Below are 14739 nucleotides of genomic sequence, written 5' to 3'. Positions count from 1 at the left end.
TCTTCTGGTACCCCTATAATGCGGATATTATTCCTTTTGGATTGGTCACACAGTTCTCTTAATATTGTTTCATTCCTGGATATACTTTTATCTCTCTCTGCGTCAGCTTCTCTGCTTTCCTGTTCTCTGATTTCTATTCCAATAACAGCCTTTTGCACCTCATCCATTCTGCTTTTAAGTCCTTCCAGAGATTGTTTTATTTCTGTATTCTCCCTCCCAACTTTATCCGTTAGCTCTTGCATTTTTCTCTGCAGCTCCATCAGCATGGTTATGACCTTTATTTTGAATTCTTTTTCAGGAAGATGGTTAAATCTTATATCCCCAGGTTCTCTCTCATGGGATGTCTATGTGATTCTCGTCTGGATCAAATTCGTCTGCATTTTCATGGCGATAGAGGTACTCATGGGCAGTTGGCGCATGTGTTAGCTGGGAGAACAACGTCCCTTCCCGCTTACTTGTTGCCTTCCTCTCCTGCAGGAATGGCAACCCCTAGCAGCTTGTGCTGGGCAGCTGCACACTGATGGGGTCTCTGAGTCTGGCCCAGGTGGCTGCAGGGGATACTCTGTGCAGCTGCTTGGGTGTGGCTGGTCTCAGGCTGCTGCTCCACTATGGCGGGGCCACGCTGGAGGGGGAATGGACGGGAGGTTGTTTATCACCACGAGGGGCCTCCAAGTTGCTCTACCACCTAGGGGGTTGGGGCACCCGGAGTTCCCTGGGATTCCCAGCTGCTGGGCTGACTGTTCTGAGATGCTTCCGTCCAGCGGTGAGGCTCTTGTCCCTTTAAGACTTTCAAAAAGCACTTGATTTCTTTTGTCCCAGGGACGCCGGCTGTGGGAACCCGCTCACAGGTTTTACTGTTCCATTTCCCTAGTATCCAGCACACCACACACTGTGTGTCTGCAGTCCTGGTGCGGATGACTAGAGCTGGATATTTAGCAGTCCTGGGCTCCCTCTCCCTCCCTGCTCCAACTCCTCTCCTCCCACTGGGGACCTGGGGTGGGGGGCGTGCTTGGGTCCTGCGGGGCCACGGCTTGTATCTTACCCCCTTCGTGAGGTGCTGGGTTCTTGCTGGTGTAGATGTAGCCTGGCTGTTGTACTGTATGTTCTGGTCTCTCTTTTAGGAATAGTTGTATTTGTTGTATTTTCAAAAGTGTATATGGTTTTGGGAGGAGATTTCCGCTGCCCTACTCACACCGCCATCTTGGCTCCTCCTGAAATTATATTTTTATAATACAATAAACAAAGCCTGTCCAACCTTTTATCCTCCCAGTGAAAACTGTCAGTGATGTGCAGGAATGGCTGTCATTTACCCAATTTGGTCTCCTTTTCCTCAGCCCACATGCCACTAAAACAAGGTTTGTCCTAATACTTGTTGTCCTCCACACAGCTTTACAGCCTGGGGAATGGCAAACCCATTCTTGTGAAACCACAAAGCTTTTCTCAGACTTGGAATAATGACCTGCAACGAAATACACTAAAATGTGGACCATTTTGGCATTGAAAGTCAAGTCATTATGTTTTCCTTTTTATATTTCTGTTTACCAAGTTTTCTATTTTTATAAAGAGAAAGCACATACATATGAATAACTCATTCCATCTTATTGCCCTCTCCTTCCCTTATCCCCGACCCTGCCCTTGAGCTCCACTCCCCAGCCTGCTCACCCTGGATATTCCCCGTGTCCAAGTCTTAGTCTGAAAACTTTGGTCTTTAAACAAGGAATGTCCTTTGTGTTTGATCAACACTTTCAAAGCCAGGTGTGCTGGGTGAAATAGTCATTTCTTTACTTCCTTGCAATGTGTGTCCCTATTAACTGCAAACCAAAGGTACCAACCATAGGTGCAATCCTGCTCATGGAGCCCCCAGACAGACCAGCTCTGTCTTCACATGCTGGTGGGGGTCTGTTGGGAGAGACAGGCAAGCCAGCAAGCACTGTGACAGTGAGTAAGCCAGGGCTCTGTCCCGGGGAACCACAGGCTCTGTGCCTGGACACGGGGGCCCCCCGCACTGTTAATCAGCTGCCTCTCCCCCAAGTTCCACCATGATTGCCTATGTAATATTTTTAAGCTGATTCACCTTCTTACTACTAAAATACATTGATTTGAAGATGAAGTGGTTAATAACCTTCCATGATGTAAAACCAGTACTACTGCCAGAAATACAAGAAAATTCAGTGAAGAGCAAATGATGTGATTAAAATCTCAGTATATACAGTTGCCCACTCCCTCCTTATGAAACGGGAAGATTAGCAAAGAGTGAAAAGATGCTCAAGGCTTCATGCCACAAACTGAGATTGGCCACAGGAGCAGCAGAAAAGCCTCCAGTGGAATTCCACAGGACTGACTTTCTGACTGTGTGGTTCAGTGTCATTTAATGCCATGGCCTGCCATGTGTATAGTTATTTTCATTCAACCTAAAACTGGTGTACCAGAGCAGTATCATCTCATCTATATAAGCTGGGGTTCTGATGGGACTTTACAGAAGGGCAGAGTCTTGGGAAAATCACATGAAATCAAACATGATCATACACCAGAGGCCTGAAACAGAGGGGAGCATTATATCCCCTGGAGTTGATGAGACAGAAGTCTTCCTGTGAGAGCCAGAGTCCTGGGGTGAAGCCACTCCTGGGAGGTCTAGACTTGGAGAGGCACAGCTGATGTCTGAGAAGCAGCAGGGAGTGAGGAGGGGAGAAATACCTCTGTCTTCCTCTTCCCCCAGGCTCTCTGGTGCCTCCCACTGGCTGAGCCTAACCAGAAGGCAAATGACTAGCACGCCTGGGAGATGGAGGCCATGGAGTCAGCCTCTAGGGCCCAGAGCAGGGCAGGAACGGGACATGGGAGGTGGAGCAAAGAGAATCAACTGTACATCCCTAGAAACACAGCTGCAAGGCACACACATGGGGTTCACAAAGCCCAGCCTGAAGCAGGAGTGTGATGGGGACAGAGAATGTATCAGAAAGGGACAACACATGGGTAAAGGCTTGAGGGAGAGCGAGTGGGCACACTGCCCTGTGCGAGGTCTCACCAGCTTCCTCTCTGGCCTGCAGTCTCTGTGAGCATCAGCACCCTGTACCCGGGCTGTGAGAATGTGAGAGTGAGGATGTGCAGCATGATGTTCGAGCCAGGCCTCACCGAAGGGACACTGGAGGTGTTGACGGCCCCGTCCCACCACCCATACTGTTCTGCCGATGACCAGTCCACTAAAGCCATCGACATCCAGAACGCCTATCTGAATGGTAAGCCCTGCCACCCCCAAGGGAAAGGACCTCACGCTTCCCTTTGCTGGGCTGTAAGTCCTTCCCCTAAGGGAGCCTGTGCTGGCGGGCATCTTCACAGTCCCAAAAGGACAGGGGAAGAGCCATGCAAAGGGATGTTGGGAGTGACCCAGGACAGAAGCATGGCAGGTTGATACCCCTACAAAGTAAAACTCAACACCCTGCTGTCCCCAGAAAGCATTGGGCGCACAGTAGGCACTTCATACATGATTGTCAGATAAATTTTTGAAGTAGAGCCAAACATCCAGTTGGATGGGAAATCACATATAATACAATCCCACTAGCAGTGTGATAAATCTGGATATGCAGGGAATTATTTTTCAATACATCCACAGTCTTGGCTATTTCTGTGATAGAAACACGGGCAATTTTTCCATAGGGAAATATCAAGTGTGTTTGTTCCCAGACATTTCCAAGGGGTGAAGTCTTAAATATTACCAAGGAAGGTTTACTCCATCAAGCATTCTACCCTTCAGCTGCACCCACAGGGCCCCCAACTGGACCCAGGTCACTAGAACAGGGAGCCAGCAATGTCTCTGAGACTCAGTTTCCAAATCTTTAAAATGGGGTCAATAATACAACCTTATAAAGGTGCTGTGAGGAGTTTGTGAGCTGATGTTTGTTTAGGGGCCTGGTGTAGTGTCTGGCACTGGGGACATACCTAGAATGCCATAATTGGGAGCATCTTCATGAAGGCCCATTTAATATCCCAACCCCAGTGTAAAGTAGAAGCTCTGTGTGTATTAGCTAAAGCAGTGGTTCTTCAGCTTACAGCACAGGCAGATCCCCTGGAGGGCGTGTGGAAGCAGACTGCCCGGCCAGTCCGAGTGCAGAATAGAGCAGGTCTGCAGGCCTCCCAGGTGTTGCTGTTGTACCGGGAACACCACTTTGAGAACCACTGGCCCTAGTGCAGCAGAATTACAGTTCATGTGCAATTGCCCTCAGAAAGGAGTGCCCGCTGAGGTCGGTGAGCAGAGCTGGCTCTGCAGTAGAGCCAGAGGCCTTGGTGCTCACATGCAGCATCCCTGCCCTACCCATCTTCCTCAGGCCGATTGTCCATCCCAAGCCTGGCTTCTGGTACTGCCCATGCTCAAGAGCCTATTTCTGTGTCCCAGAACTCTGCACCTTCCATAGGGCTTTCCTCCCCGAGAATGCCTATGCTCCAAGAGGAGGCTCTAAGAGAAGCCTTGTGGATCTTCCAAAATGACTCTTGCCTGCAGAATTTCTGGCACAGAATGAACACCCACCAAAAAGAAGAAGTAGGGAAATGGAGACAGAAATCCTACAGCATAAGTGGTCCTGCCTGGCTGTCCCAGAGGCCAGTGGGTGGATGGTTACATCCTGGTGGGATGTGGCAGTGGAGAGGTGGGGGCACCCATGTGTCTGGACAGTCATTGGGAGATTCCACTGGGAGGCGTTCCTGGTCAGAATCTCACCCACACACATGTGCAGGAAAACCAGCCATACCCACAGTTCTGGGACAGGTAGCAGCTGCCCCCCACCACACAACCTTCCACCCACATCCTTCCTATGCAAAGCTGCTAACCAACTATGGCATCTTCCACCTGTGCACAGCAGCCTACTGGTATCTGACCAGCCTGAACAGGTCCCTCATGCACCTGGGGGAGGAGAATTCTGTCACTATTTAACTACAATTAAGGTTACATTCTGTAGTGACTTTTATGTTCAACATTTTCTACCCTGTTATGTTCTGAAAAGAATTTATACTTGAGAATACAGAATCTCACTCTCACAAATGTTCTCTCACTGTGAGTTGACAATCAGGAACCCAAAGTAGATAGTTTGTTCCCTGACTCCTTCCTTGTCCGGAGTAAATTCTATAGGTAAAGGTACAGTGTTTGTATTAAGATGTGAGTGTCTAAAGAAGTGTTCTTATGGATGTAGCATAACTCATGCCTCTGTATAAGCAGCATGACCATGTTTGTTCTTTGCCCAGGTGGTGCTCTCATTTTTTTTACATACCAATATTTGGAGGGAAAAAAAAGTAATGTGTATACGCATTTTCATGTATGCTTATAGGTGTGCACACATGTGTGCATGTGAGCATTCTGTGTTTTTATGTATGCCATCCCAGAAAATTACAGATATAGAGATATAGATACAGATATAACAATGAATGTTCTAGGTTTATAGATAGACAGAAGGCATGGATGTATAAATAGACATAGGCACATACATGTAAGGGAGGTACTGTCCTGCCAAAGGGTTTCAGCCCCAGCAAGTTCACTATGGATTCAGTGAGACCAAAGAAATGGCAGTAGAATGTTTCTTTGGGGTGAAAGGGTTTATTACCCGGTTTGTTCTCCTGGTTGTAGGTCAAGCACTAGCATCTCTGCCTCTGCCCAGAACACTGGGCCGAGCTCTCTATATAGTGCAGTAATAGCTTCCTGCCTAAAGGTGTGGAAGCAGTAGCCTAACAACAGGCCAGTTACATCATCAAGACGTATACATCAGTCACATTCAGTGAGGATCCTGGCCATAGGAACCCCAACTTCCCCACACTCACCCCTTCAGGATTCTTGCCTTACAATCTACACACTCTCAATCTTCTGCAATGGTCCCTGTGCAAGAAAGCTGGAGCACTGTAACCAGATTCCACAACAGCAACAGAGGCTAACAATAACTTAGAGATAATAAAAATTAAGATACAACAAAATTTTGATGCAGGTAACAAAAATTATAATAATCCTCAAGCCAGAGGAGGTTCCCAATCCACAAAGACCATAGGGGCAATAATACATGTGTTTTAATGACACCAACATAAGCAAATCTTGTTCATCAAGTAGGATGCATACAAGAGAGTGGTCCTGCGATAGGACTGTAGCAGGAAGGGGGTCCTGTCCAGGTTTTACTCCTTTCCCCGTGGGGGTTACTGGAGGGTCTATGTGTAGTGCTACTGGAGGTGCATGCACTGGCCATAATGATAAAACAAAACTCCCTGGTAAGATGCTCCTACTTTCTGGCCATTCAGGATATACTACTGTAACCTTTGGGGGCCACTTTGCTGTTATTCCAGGAATACACAGGATGCCAGCTTCCAGTGGATGCAATATTACCAAATCATCAGCTTCTAATAGTAACACCACACCTGGTTCTGCCACTAGCTACCCTTTTGGTTTAGGCAAGTGCCTTTAGTTTTTATACGGGTAAAAAAAAAAACTCCCTTTCTCCCAGGGTGGCTTTGGATAAAATTAACAGAATTAAACATTAAGTCACCTTAATAACAACAAAGTAAGTCTAGAGGTTACTTCTATAGCTGTAGGTATTAAGGAAGTAGTTGGGAATACAGATGTGCTTCATTAGCTTATATTTACATTTAATAAGTGATCAGCAAGTGCTACATTTCTTTTTACTAATGACAGAGATGTGTATATATACCTGATGTGATTATTGAATTTGAGGAAGACTATTTAATTGTTGATCATAAGCTTACCACCAAATGTAATTTTCTTATTTGTAAAACAAAGGGATCAGACTGCATTAGTGATTTTCTAACACTCTGGAACACATAGAGAAGGGCTGGGACCTGGGCGCAAATCCGGTGGTTAGGATTTGCAATAAGAATCTATTGCATTAGCCAAAACCACTTTTCTTACATCATGTTTTTATTCTGAGGTTCTGTGGAAGGTTTTCCTTGAGAAAAAAGTAGTCTGAAGCTAACAAAAGATAAACTAGATAGATAAACGGCCTAATCTTCTTTCAGTTCTTAAATTGTATGACAAAGTATAATACTTTGAAAAGACATTTTAAAAAATACGCCATTTTCACCTATTAAGGTTCATACCTTTTATCCCTTCCAGTAAAAGTTTTTTAGTAATTTAGTTCTACTGTGTCAAATATGTTAAACATTTAGGGCATGATATAGATTCACATTTGCTTTTGAAAATATTTTTATTGCTCTTATTTTCTAAAACAATCTTAGGCTAAATGTGTCTCTTTTGGCTAAGGCGGATGAGTTTTACATGGCAAAATTATTAACACAAACAATCTGGAGTGATTAGGATTAAATTTAGTGTTCAGCCTCATGAAATGTATTGTTGAGGCAGATCTCTTCGCTCTTTCCTCATTTTGTAGGCAAAGAAATTGAAGCCCAGAGAGGCTTTTAGTTAATTTGTCTAAGGCCATACGTCTCCCTAACCCCTTCATTTCCCCAGCCCCCTCCTGTCTCAGTGGCTTTTCTCCATCAGGTGTTCCATTTACCCTGTGTAATTCAGCTTTTCTTTTGGGTGCCTTTTATTAAGGTCTCATCCATGTGGAAAGAGCTGCATGGTGCAGCAACCACCCATTCTTTTGCTTCTCATCTCGGCTCTCTTTGAAACAGGCATTTTCTATTTTCTGTCTGTATTTCCCTTTCACTTAGCTTGCTGTGCCTTTTTTTCCCTCCTCCCATTACCTCACTGAAAATTCCCTTAGAAAGAATCTTTTCATGCTCATCAGGCTCTCCTTGAAATTCAGAACTCTTGATACTGTTTTTCCCTGGCTAATTTTCTAACCAGGTTCCTCTCTTTCATTTGTGGGTCTCTTGTTCCTGTACCTTAATGTTAATACTGTTCCCCAGGGTTCTGCCTTGTCTCTCTTTTCTTCTTTTCCTCTTATTTATTTTCCCCAATTGACATTATCCTTACTATTTCTGTACCTTGGTGATTCTCAAACCTGTACCTCAGCACACATCACTTCTGATCTCTATGCCTTGTATTCAACTCTCTTCAATATTACCAATGTTCTCTAAGTACTTTAGCCTGTATGTGTTTCCTCAGAAAGCAAAACCAAAAAGCATATACTTTTCATCTTGTCCCTCAGACTAGTACATCTCCTCCACCAAATCCCTTGGTCTGTAATTTCTTTCCTATGCCAACTTACGCAGTTATTCCTCATTGCTCCTGCCTTGATGTAGGTCCTTGACTTTCTTTTTTTTTTTTTTTTTTTATTGAAGGGTAGTTGACAACAGTATTGCATTACATTAGTTTCAGGTGTACAACACAGTGATTCAACATTTATATACATGATAATTCTAGGTACCAGCTATCACCATACCAAGTTGTTACAATATTTTGACTATATTCCTTATGCTATACATTACATCCCGGTTACTTATTTATTTTACAATTGGAAGTCTGTTTATATATATATATATATATATATATATATATTGTGAGGGCATCTCTCATATTTATTGATCAAATAGTTGTTAACCACAATAAATTTCTGTATAGGGGGGTCAATACTCAATGCACAATCATTAATCCACCCCAAGCCTAATTTTCGTCAGTCTCCAATCTTCTGATGCATAACGAACAAATTCTTACATAGTGAATAAGTTACATGGTGAACAGTGCAAGGGCAGTCATCACAGAAGCTTTCGGTTTTGTTCATGCATTATGAACTATACACAGTTCAAATATGAATATTCATTTGATTTTTAAACTTGATTTATATGTGGATACCACATTTCTCTATTATTATTATTTTTAATAAAATGCTGAAGTGGTAGGTAGATACGAGATAAAGGTAGAAAACAGAGTTTAGTGTTGTAAGAGAGCAAATGTAGATGATCAGGTGTGTGCCTGTAGACTATGTGTTAATCCAAGCTAGACAAGGGCAATAAAACATCCACATATGCAGAAGATTTCTCTCAGAACAGGGGGGGTGAGGTTCTAAGCCTCACCTCTGCTGCTCCCCATTTTCTCACCAGATGGCCCCCTGCGACTGTGCCTGTCTTAGGTTGTTCCTCCCTTGAGGAATCTTACCCGTCTCTGGCTGGTCCTTGACTTTCAAATCTGTAATGTTCACTATGGGTCACTTCCACACTGTTAGTAGAATAAGAACATCTTAAGTGACTATTCTTGCTTAACATCTTTCAAGACTCCTTGTGATTTAACCCTTATCTACCTCTCGATCCTTATTTCTTAGACACATCTCAAGAGTTTTATGAGTCTGGGTAGGCTATCCTGTAGTAATATAACCCCAAACTCAGTGGCTTATTACCACAAAGCTTAATTTCTTGTTCCAAAGCTTTCCTTCATGCTAAATGTTTTTCCCTGGTCATCGAGGTCCCATCTACATTGTCCTCAGGGACTCAAGCTAATGGAATTCTGCCATCTTGTAACTACACCACTTGGAATGAGAGGCAGAAGAGACAATGAAAGAGTCTCAAGTTGGACCTCCTGTACTATGATTAGAAGTGACACACAGCATTTCTTGTAGCCCTTTGGCCACAATTAGTCACATGGGCCTGTCCATTTGCAAAAGATATATATGGAATGTTTGGTGAGCTCTGCTATCTGCCATTCCAGTCATACTGAATTTTTGCAGTTTCAAGAATCCGTAGTCAGGTTTATCTCTCTGCTTTTTGTATATAATGTTTGTTGTACCTAGTATTAAGTCTTCCTTCCAGTGTTCCCTACTTCTATCCCTTGCCCACTTACTCATACTCCAAACTTGGGTGTCATCTTGTGGGAAAGCAACCATCTCCTTAGGTGCTCTTTTACCATAATATCCAGTGACTATCTCTATTGAAGTTCACCTGACCCTTGAACAATGCAGGGGTTCAGGGCACTGACCCCTGTTGAGTTGGAAATGCATGTGTAACTTTTGATCTCCCAAAAACTTTGGTAGTTGGAAGCCTTACCGGCAGCATAAACAGTTGATTAATACATTTTCGTATGTTACATGTATACTGTATCTTACAATAAAAGTAAGCTAGAGAAAAGATGTTTTTTCAAATTGTCACAAATCTCCAAAAAGCTTTCCAGTATGTTTATTGAAAAAAACCAGTGCATAATTGGGCCTGTGCAGTTTAAAGTCATGTTGTTCAAGAGTCAACTGTACTTAGTTTATCCTGCATTTTGTTTTCCTTGCCTGTCTTCCTCACTAGATGAGTTCTGAGGGCTATACGTGTGGCTTGCTTGTGATCTTCTTCCCTACGTGTAGCACCAAGTGCCTAACATGTATAGAAAGTGCTCAGTAAGTGAGGAACGAGTGCATTTGGTTGGTTATGTGATTTTTACAAAGTAAAAGTTCTATAATAAGCACTTAATCATCCTCTTGCATCTATTAGGTTTCTCCATGATTTAATTCCTCCAAAGAGCCCTCTTTTAACATTGTATGCCCTGGCCTTTTCTCTCCTTTATTGGAAACAGCTCTGTTCTAACCAGAATTTATAGGTGAATCTACTTGCTAAACTTACACTACTCTTTTGGAAAGAGCTTATTGAAGTATAATCCAGTGCATAGTTTTCATTTCCTCCTCCTTTTACCAAACGTATTCTGGGTGTTTCTTTGACACCAACCAATTCACTAATACTGTATGGGTGTCTGATAGTTCAAGTCTGACACTACCTTCCTGGAGTTAACATCAGATCACACAAGTTAAAGGGCTCAGTCCCCTAAGATTTTGGACACCAATCCATGTCCCAGGCTATCTGTACTTCTGATTGGTAGGCTAGAAATTGGGGGTTCAAATGACTCCCTCCTCAGGCTTGATAATTTGCTAGGACCTCTCACAGAACTCAGAAAAACACTGCTTACATTTACTAGTTTATTATGAAAAATAGACCTTACAAATAGACAAATTTAAGAGAAGCATAGGGCTAGGTATGGAGGTGGGAGAGAGTGCAGGGCTTCTATGCCCTCTCTGGCCATACCACCCTAATAGCTAGCTCCTAGATGTGTTCACTAACCCAGAAGCTCTCTGTAGCTTATTGGCCAAGAGCCAGTCTCTAGCCTTTTCTCCCATCCCTGGAGGTTGGTAGGTGGGGCTGAAAGGCCAACTCTATAATTACTTGGCCTTTTTTGTGACCCCCACCCTAAGTCATCATTACCATAAATAAAGTGTAATCTAAACAGACACTCACTTCACTCAGGAAGTTATAAAGGATTTAGGAGCTCTGTGCCAGGACCAGAGGACAAAGACCAAATGTAATTTTCTATTATACCACATGTGAGAAATGCATGTTTATACAGTGGAATATTACTCAGTAAAAAAGAATGAAATCTTGCCATTTGTGACAACATGGATGGATCTAGAGGGTATTATGCTAAGTGAGGTAAGTCAGACAGAAAGACATACTGCACAGTCTCATATGTGGAATTTAAAAAACAAAGAACAAACAGAACAGAAGACTCAAAACAGAGAACAGACTGGTGGTTGCCATAGGGGAGGTGGGTAGGAAGAAAGGCAAAATAGGTGAAGGGGAGGAGGTACAAACTTCCACTTATAGTATCAGTTAGTCATGAGAATGGGGAATATAGTTGATAATATTGCATTTGTAGTCAATTCCTTGTATGTGGACAGATGGTAACTACATTTACTGTGGTGAGCATTTAGTAATGTATACAATTGTCAAATCACTGCTGTATACCTGAAACCAATATAATAGTGTATATCAACTGTTTTTCAATAACAAAAATATTTAGTTGGTTTTATTACTTAAATATCAAAGTGAATAAATCTTTAGCTAATTTTAACTATAGAAATTAAATACATATTTAGAAAGTTAATAGGAATTCTATTTTTGCTTTAAAGTGGTATTCTACAATGGACTATTGATACAGTTAATATTTTTTTTTTTTTATTGAAGGGTAGTTGACACACAGTATTACATTACATTAGTTTCAGGTGTACAACACAGTGATTCAACATTTATATACATGATAATTCTAGGTACCAGCTATCACCATACCAAGTTGTTACAATATTTTGACTATATTCCTTATGCTATACATTACATCCCGGTTACTTATTTATTTTACAATTGGAAGTCTGTTTATATATATATATATTTTGTGTGTGTGTGTGTGAGGGCATCTCTCATATTTATTGATCAAATAGTTGTTAACCACAATAAATTTCTGTATAAGGGGGTCAATACTCAATGCACAATCATTAATCCACCCCAAGCCTAATTTTCGTCAGTCTCCAATCTTCTGAGGCATAACAAACAAGTTCTTACATGGAGAACAAATTCTTACATAATGAATAAGTTACATAGTGAACAGTACAAGGGCAGTCATCACAGAAACTTTCGGTTTTGCTTATGCATTATGAACTATAAACAGTTCAAATATGAATACTCATTTGGTTTTTATACTTGATTTATATGTGGATACCACATTTCTCTTTATTATTATTATTTTTAATAAAATGCTGAAGTGGTAGGTAGATACAAGATAAAGGTAGAAAACATAGTTTAGTGTTGTAAGAGAGCAAATGTAGATGATCAGGTGTGTGCCTGTAGACTATGTGTTAATCCAAGCTAGACAAGGGCAATAAAACATCCACGTATGCAGAAGATTTCTCTCAGAACGGGGGGGTGAGGTTCTAAGCCTCACCTCTGTTGATCCCCAATTTCTCACCTGATGACCCCCTGCGACTGTGCCTGTCTTAGGTTGTTCCTCCCTTGAGGAATCTTACCCATCTCTGGCTAACCAGTCATCTTCCGGGGCCATACAGGGAAATGTAACATTGGTAAGTGAGAGAGAAGCCTTATTGTTTGAAATGGTTAGCTTTTTATTTCTTTGCATATTTATGCCCTGTAGCTTCTATGCCCAGCATTTGACTTGAGGTATCTTTACCACTTGGAAGAATTATGATACTTGGTAAATTTCATATGAGGCACGAATTCTATTTAAGGGTTGTAATTAGGAAGGAAGAAGAAAAGCTATAGAAGTAGCAGGCGGAAGAAAACATGGGAAGATTGATTATTTCTTTGACATATCTTCTTGTAGAGTAACTTCAGCATGTATAGCTTTTAAACTACTACTTAAATTGCGCACACACATTAACATAATAGGAGTACAGTTACATAACCAAAGCATATCTGTAATAACCAGCCATCTCCAGTGAAACCAAGAAAACCAGTTAGGCACCTTAGGCATTTGTGAAAACTTATCTATGATATGGTGGATATTGTCCAACTGAACTTGAACAGTCTGAGAGAAATCAGACAAATTAAAACAACCCATTCCTGGGGATTGTTCACATCCCTTATGTTCTTTTAACAGTAAATAGTCTGTAGTTGTAAGATTTTGGAGCGCTACAATTTGCACTTCTCCTAATTCTTGGTTGAGTTCCAACAGTATAGATCCAGTCAAATTTGTTGTTTTACTGTATGCACAGGCCATCTTAGATATCTCCTTCATTCCCATGGCAAGTCCAGGAGCTGGTGGGATGAGTGCATCTACAGCTGTAGCAGTGCGTGGATCTTTGTTGCGGTTTTTTGATGATCATCTTCTGGCATGAGTCTTCCAGAGAGTGCTGATGTTGGAAGTTCTCTTTCATATCGTATCTTAGTTCATTTTCAGGGTAGCCCAATTAGGCTTTGATCTTCTGTATAAACGCAAACAGACCCTTTGCCTACACTTTTATATGCCCTTTATACCCTTGTGTAGAACTCATTGGAGGTTACCACATTGGAACTGCCCTTTTTGTTTTGTTTTGTTTTATTTTTGGTATCACTAATCTACACTTACATGATGAATACTTTGTTTACTAGGCTCTCCCCTATACCAGGTCCCCCCTATATACTCCTTTACAGTCACTGTCCATCAGCGTAGCAACCTGTTGTAGAATCACTACTTGTCTTCTCTGTGTTGTACAGCCCTCCCCTTTCTCCCACCCCGCTATGGATGCTAATCTTAATACCCCCCTACTTCTCCCCCCCTTATCCCTCCCTACCCACCCATCCTCCCCAGTCCCTTTCCCTTTGGTACCTGTTAGTCCATTCTTGAGTTCTGTGATTCTGCTGCTGTTTTGTTCCTTCAGTTTTTCCTTTGTTCTTATATTCCACAGATGAGTGAAATCATTTGGTATTTCTCTTTCTTTGCTTGGCTTGTTTCACTGAGCAAAATACCCTCCAGCTCCATCCATGTTGCTGCAAATGGTTGGATTTGCCCTTTTCTTATGGCTGAGTAGTATTCCATTGTGTATATGTACCACATCTTCTTTATCCATTCATCTATCGATGGACATTTAGGTTGCTTCCAATTCTTGGCTATTGTAAATAGTGCTGCGATAAACAGAGGGGTGCACTGATCTTTCTCATACTTGACTGCTGCATTCTTAGGGTAAATTCCTAGGAGTGCAATTCCTGGGTCAAATGGTAAGTTTGTTTTGAGCATTTTGATGTACCTCCATACTGCTTTCCACAATGGTTGAACTAACTTACATTCCCACCAGCAGTGTAGGAGGGTTCCCCTTTCTCCACAGCCTCGCCAACATTTGTTATTGTTTGTCTTTTGGATGGCAGCCATCCTTACTGGTGTGAGGTGATACCTCATTGTTGTTTTAATTTGCATTTCTCTGATAATTAGTGATGTGGAGCATCTTTTCATTTGTCTGTTGGCCATCTGTATTTCTTTTTTGGAGAACCGTCTGTTCAGTTCCTCTGCCCATTTTTTAATTGGGTTATTTGTTTTTTGTTTGTTGAGGCGTATGAGCTCTTTATATA

General features: G+C 42.1%; 2 protein-coding genes across 2 annotated transcripts in view; both read left to right on the top strand.

Moving 5' to 3' along the window:
- Positions 1-4180, top strand: part of LOC118922051 (death-associated protein kinase 1-like) — a 79366-nt gene extending 75186 nt beyond the window's left edge. Inside the window, 2 exon segments of the mRNA XM_057499400.1 lie at positions 3045-3233; positions 4020-4180. Coding sequence (XP_057355383.1) covers positions 3045-3233; positions 4020-4180 — 350 coding nt within the window.
- Positions 4181-4199: 19 nt separating this feature from the next.
- LOC118931076 (ubiquilin-1-like) overlaps positions 4200-14739 on the top strand; it is a 38357-nt gene continuing 27817 nt past the window's right edge. Inside the window, exon 1 of the mRNA XM_057499399.1 lies at positions 4200-4239. Coding sequence (XP_057355382.1) covers positions 4200-4239 — 40 coding nt within the window. The remainder of the gene's footprint in view (positions 4240-14739) is intronic.

Source organism: Manis pentadactyla, chromosome 3 (assembly GCF_030020395.1).
Source record: "Manis pentadactyla isolate mManPen7 chromosome 3, mManPen7.hap1, whole genome shotgun sequence".
NCBI lineage: Eukaryota > Metazoa > Chordata > Mammalia > Pholidota > Manidae > Manis > Manis pentadactyla.
The sequence above is the reverse complement of the archived record's forward strand: the minus strand, read 5'-3'. Positions and strand labels throughout refer to the sequence as shown.